Genomic DNA, 6,106 nt, shown 5'->3' on the forward strand with positions numbered 1-6,106 from the left:
ACACACACACACACACACACACACACACACACACACACACACACACACAGGCCAACTTTCCTTTTGTGCCCAACAGAAATGACTTCAGGAAAGAATGAATGAGGCACTGGGAGAGGAAATGTCTCTCCACAAACTGATTTTTCTTTGTTTTCTTAATGATGACCCTGTCACCGAGCACTAACGTGTGACAGTGTGTGGATTTAAAATTTGAGGATTTTACATTTGTGCCTTCTAAATGAAGACAGACATCCCCCCTGCTTTGTTCCTCTTGTAAATGGCTCTATTCGATGGTGACAGCAGGGGTAGAGAAAAGGAGAGGAAGGGAAATGACATGAATTGAACCGTGGCCGTTGCATTAGCCGCAACGTGACCAGGACACCCGCCTGTTGAATACATATTTTAACTCTATTTGAAACATGTCTAGCTGGAAAACATTGGAGTCGTTCTAACAAGGAGTCTTGTCACAGCCAGTATGGACAGGAGAAATGAAACAGCCACCAATAACTCTTCAACATAAATTCTTGTTGTCACTGTCTCTGAGAGGTGTTGATTGAACTCTTCTTTATGCCGGAGGTCTCTACATCTAATTGGTCACACACACATTTCTCGACACCTTTACCACAACACTCTTCACACAGGTCTCGTATAGCTCCACAACGCATTACCGGGTAGTTTAACTGGTAATAATACAATCATTTATTAGTTAATTTTATGTTTGCAAAGCAACGAACATTTTGAATGAATTTAGTGGAGTATGAAAGCACAACATTTCCCTATATTCTCTATAAATATAGAGTATCAGAAAATGGAAATACTATGGAATAAATGGAAAAGTAAAGTAGCCTACAAGTACCTCGCAATTGTACTTAAGTAGCTGCCTGAGTAGATATAGTTACATTCTACCACTGTATAGAGCATATTGTTAAAATGTTATTACTGATGCTTTAACACATAAGATGCATTTTAATGTTATTGTTATTGAGCTAAAGTTTCTCCTTGTTGAATCATTATTGCCAATAAAATATTATTATCAAAATCCCCCTGGATTGATGTGATTAGCAACCGCATTTTCATTGAAAACATCTCAAACAATTTAATATTTATAATCAGAAGACTTTGCACCATTAAAGGGTTAATTTCCATGGTTTCATACTGAAAAACATTAGATTTCATATATCTATAAATATCTAACTTCTATAAACATCCTGTTCTTCACAGTTTGTTCACTGACATCGTTATATTGATCTTTTCTTCCTCCTGTGGATGGTACATCAGCAGCAGCAGCAGCTCACCTTTTCCACCCACCTCCAGGCACTATGAGCATCATCAGAGCCCTACTCGCATTTACACACAAGTTCACATGATTAAACCCACACTTTGCTCAGAAGTGATCACACCCTCAGTTGATGAACAATTCTGTTCCTAAGCAACTGATCCTCTCCATGTGTGTGGTTTGCATGTTCTCTCTCTGTGTCTGCGTGGGAAATCCTCCCGGCGCTTTCACTTTCCTCCCACAATCCACAGACATGCAGCTCAGCTGGAGTGAACACTTTAATTTACCCCTACGAGTGAGTATGAGGGCGAGTAGGTGGATGCATGGGTATATGAGTGTGGGTGAAAGACTCCATCCCTTTGTGACAACTAATATGGAAATAAATGGTGGAATGACGAATGCTCAAATGTTTCATGCAGCATTTCTCTTAATGACCCCTCCATTTTTCTTGCATCTGTGTACCGGGGATAAGAAAAGGTATATCCCCCAAGAAAATGTATAAACGTTGCCCCTCTGTATGGCACAACAGAGCCGGTCTAAAACCCAAAAGGTCATCAATGAGGGAGCAGGCTTTGCTCAGTAAATCTCATGGTAATCTGCCAGTTAGATATTTATTGTTTTGAGGACATGGTGGCACTGGTGGAAATGTCACAGGGGGTCAACAGTATATTTAGGAATCCTCCTCTCGGGACCATGTCAGGGACATGCATCTTTGCCCTCTTCCTTATATTGCTGGTGTTATCGCTCGACTGCTTTGTCTGGTCTGATATTTCTATTGCGAGCTCCTGTGTTTATTTCAATTTTCTATGTACTGTGTATCCTTGCATTTTCTGCTATCTGTTGGCATAGTAAGAGATAATTAAAGATACAAGTAACGCAAATAGTCAAGAACATACATATAAAAGGAAAAATATCTCTGTTTTTAAAATGAAAGCTGTGCAGTTTTGTGCAGGAATCTGCAAAAAATCACAGAATATTGTACGGAGAATATGTGCACTCAAGTGCTGTGTTTGTGGTGAGAGGTTTTGGTTGTCCGTGGTGAGTGACTCAATAGTCTGTGTCTGAGGGGGAGGGATATACAGAATCTTTCCTGCCTACCTCAAGGACCTGGAGGGATGGTGCAGACAATCACCCAAACAACAATCAGTAATTTCTGCATGCAATTTAAAAATTTAAAGTCATGAATTATTCATTTGTGTGAACTTTTTTTTTTTCTCTCCATAAAATCTGCCATTATCTGTAGAAAAGGGAGATATTTTGATATATAAATACAACTTTATTTTACATGTTGACTATTATGAAGCAAAACACCAGGGCAATTTCCCTGTATGTGAAAACTTACTTGGAAATAAACCTTATTCGGATTCTGGATACGTGCCCTTGAATTACTTTATTTGTGCAGGGGAGGGGGGTAATTGAGCCACTTCCCATTTCATTGTCTGTGCATGTCCCTGCCAACCAGACCAGCATGGCAGTCTGGCCAGTAGGAGGGATCTGGTGCTCTTGACCCAAGTGTAGGACAGACTGCTAGATGGAGCCAGCAACTATCACCATCCTCAGGATCTGCTGCTGTTACTGTGGCACGTTAAAGACACACTCATTCTGGATGGTTTTGTCCTCTGACTGTCCTCTTCCATGTTTTAATAGTCAATGATGTTGTGACATTTCCTGTTTGTTCTGCTGTTGACGTTCCTCTCTTGTTGTCTTGAGCCTGGAGGCTTTAGTGTTTGTTAAGCTACAGAACATATCTCCCACTCTTGCTCTATCTCACCCTCCACTATCAATTATATTAACAGCAGCCTGAAGCTTCCTCCTAGCATGTTGCTCATGTCGTGACAGGAAACGTTATGGCCTCTTACACCATTGTATTGCACTGGTAACAGAGCTGACTCTCTATTTCACTCCAGGCTTTGCCCTGCGATCCAATTTGTCTTTCCAACACCGGCCATTTTTGTTTCTGGTGACAATGAAGTATTTTCATGGCCGTGCTGATGTCATCACATTTCAGTTTGTCCCTCATCTCCCAGGGAATAGTGAAATAAACTATACAACACAATGGAAAGGATGGATATTCTGCAGTCAACTTGAGGCCAATTTTCCCTAACATGAGTTGGCTTTTGTTTCTATCCAGTAGATCTACAAATGAATGATCTGCCAGCATCCTTTAAGAAGTATGTTTTCCAGCTTTCTTCCACTCATGTTAATTATGTATTACCATCAAGAAGCTGCATGGTGGAGTCATGTGGTATGCCAAGTTTACCTAATTGACACAAAGGCCAAAAATAGCACATCGGGCATTCCTATGCTAATAGTGTGTCATATTCAAGCCCCTATGCACTTTATAACCACACACCATGTGAATCCACCAGAGAGACACAGGCCTTAAATGATAAATCGATTTAAGTGAGCAGCTCAGGCTGAAATACATTTGACAGGCAGTAGCAACTCATGCATGCAGCCCGGGGCTTTGAGCTTCCCGCAGGGACTGTGGAGAGAGACTGGGGTTGAATGTCTTTGTGTGCACGGAGAGTGTGTTTGTTTAAGCTGCTCAACTGAAGGTATTTCTATGCATTTGAAATCTTTAGTCAAATCATAGTTGTTGGAATTTGTAACAAAGTAAAATGCTATGTCTATCTTTAATTAATACTTACAAGTCCATATGTAGGCTACATCAAAAGTGTCAGGAACAGTCCCTATGCAATAAACAGCCACTGTACCAGTAAATTATATATTTTATAGTTTACATATTTAACATGTAGATATCTATCAAATATGAATCTAAGAACGATGTATGCACTATATATAGAATCATATCCACCAACCTCATGTATAAAACAACCTTTTACATTAATCATTACATTACCCTTTGCAGTCTGTACCATTGCATTAATGTCTTACTGTTTACAAATTCCATTGTTGGTTATATATTGTAATTACTGGAGGATACTTACAAGGTGCATCTCACATGTAAGTATATTTTATTTCGATTATTAGGATTTCCAGTTGCATTATTGGACTTATTTTGCACATATATTGCACAAATATTTAATATTTCCACAATTTATTTATATCGTTGAGTGTTTTTGTAACTTATAAACAGATGTTTATGTAATTTCTTTATTGTGTACTATTTCATTTTCTACTTATTTATATAATTAGGTAGTTCCTTTTGCCTGTCTCTGCTTTTGTTACATGTGATGCTCACGCTAAATATAGTCTTATCTTATATTTTAATTTTAGTTTGTTTAAATGCTGTTTTTATTCTGAAGGACATAGTGTGGGAAGCTTCTATTTTGAAGGGGTGTTGCTGCCGGCGGAAGTAGCGGATGTACGTCATGGCTGAAGGTCCCGAACCACTAGCTAGCTAAACTTTCGCTTTCCCTCTGCTAAACAAAGTGAACATGGCGACGTTTTTCGGTGAAGTTCTGTCGGTGTATTCTCGGGCCGTGGAGGAAGACGAGGAGGAGCTCGACGAAAACGAAGAAGATGAAGAAATCCGCAGAGAACTGGAGGAAAAGAGGTAACAATTAGATAGCATTAACCTGCTAGCATGCAGTCAGGAAAGCATGGAAATATTAGATTAGCTAAATAACGGTTGACAGGTTTTATCATGTGAAGTGAATTACGGAAACTTCTGTTTGGACGTAAAATTATATTTGGCTCTCATACACGCAATTGCAAAGTAACTAACTAAGTTAGCATCATACAGAAGCTCAAGCTAGCTAACATGACACATGACATTTCAGTAACACCCACTCCTCCATATTTTTAATATCAACGTTACTAAACATTTAATTACACTAGCTAATGTAGGGATGAAGTGTTTGGCTCATATACAAATGCTGGGGACATCTTCTGACCCAAACAGAGCAAGTCAAATATCTTTAAAAACTATTTATTATGATTCAAGGACTAAATTATGTTATTATGCAAATCAGGATTGCACAACAATATGTACACATACAGAAAATGTATAAACAGATATACAAAAATACTTGAGTTATATTAGATTATAAACAATAAGATGGAACAAATTATATCACCGCTCTGTTTAATGCAGTTCAACGGCACCACAAAGGACCGCCTCCTAAATTATCACACAGTTGAAACAACAACTCTCTGACACACAAAGTACTTGATTCAAGGAAGGTACATTGGTTATCTGCAGGTACCTGCATCCTAGATGAAGAAAAAAAATCTTCAAAGTATTTAGTTGTAAAGTATTTTCCCACAACTGTTCCTCCCTCTCTAACCCACATCCCTTATTCACCAGGGAGGTTCATCTGCACTGGAGCCCTGAGGTCTCTGAGTCGCTGAAGTCCGGAAACAAGTTGCAGTGCTCCGACTTCCTCCTCGCTGTGGGACACAACGCTACCAGTGAGTGGCTGCCAGCAGCTGTATGCTACATTACCTGTTATGAGTCTAACAGAACACCAGATATTATTACCCATCAAATGAAACTTTAATGTTCCCCGACAGGAAATTGAAACGTACAGTAGTCCAGTGACACGGGTTTCAAGGAATGTGTTTACATCTTCTTCTTTTAAGACAATACGCTCAGTAACGAGCAAATACTTTGATTGGTAATAAACACAATTTGTTAAACATTATAATCTCTACAAATTGTTTAACCTACAGGCGCTATTAATATGAATAAAAGCTACTTAACTGCTTCAACATGTGTTATGCACTGTTGGTGCTTATGATTATTACGCTGATTATGGCCTCAGTCTGTTCAGTTTGTCAGTAAACCAACAGGATGTAAAAGTTAATTAATTTAGTACCAGTTAATATAGCCCCCCCCCTCCCTATATGATGTATCACATCCCCCAT

The 6,106-nt window shown here is 39.0% G+C and overlaps 1 protein-coding gene across 1 annotated transcript; it reads left to right on the top strand.

Annotated features, from left to right (window-relative positions):
* Positions 1–4,600: 4,600 nt before the first annotated feature.
* Positions 4,601–5,977, top strand: LOC116395425 (proteasome assembly chaperone 1-like). Its single transcript, XM_031869316.1, has 2 exons — positions 4,601–4,793; positions 5,547–5,977. Exons 1-2 carry the CDS (start codon positions 4,675–4,677, stop codon positions 5,737–5,739), a joined length of 312 nt encoding a protein of 103 aa, XP_031725176.1. The 5' UTR covers positions 4,601–4,674; the 3' UTR covers positions 5,740–5,977.
* Positions 5,978–6,106: the final 129 nt, after the last annotated feature.

Source organism: Anarrhichthys ocellatus, unplaced genomic scaffold, assembly GCF_004355925.1.
Source record: "Anarrhichthys ocellatus isolate YVR2014 unplaced genomic scaffold, GSC_Weel_1.0 scaffold46, whole genome shotgun sequence".
NCBI lineage: Eukaryota > Metazoa > Chordata > Actinopteri > Perciformes > Anarhichadidae > Anarrhichthys > Anarrhichthys ocellatus.

What these genes read in the sequence shown, in the direction of transcription:
- LOC116395425 (XM_031869316.1), top strand. Translation starts at nt 4,675, where the DNA reads ATGGCGACGTTTTTCGGTGAAGTTCTGTCGGTGTATTCTCGGGCCGTG. An exon ending in AGAGAACTGGAGGAAAAGAG is followed by an intron (nt 4,794 to 5,546) that starts GTAACAATTAGA and finishes CTTATTCACCAG; the next exon opens with GGAGGTTCATCTGCACTGGA.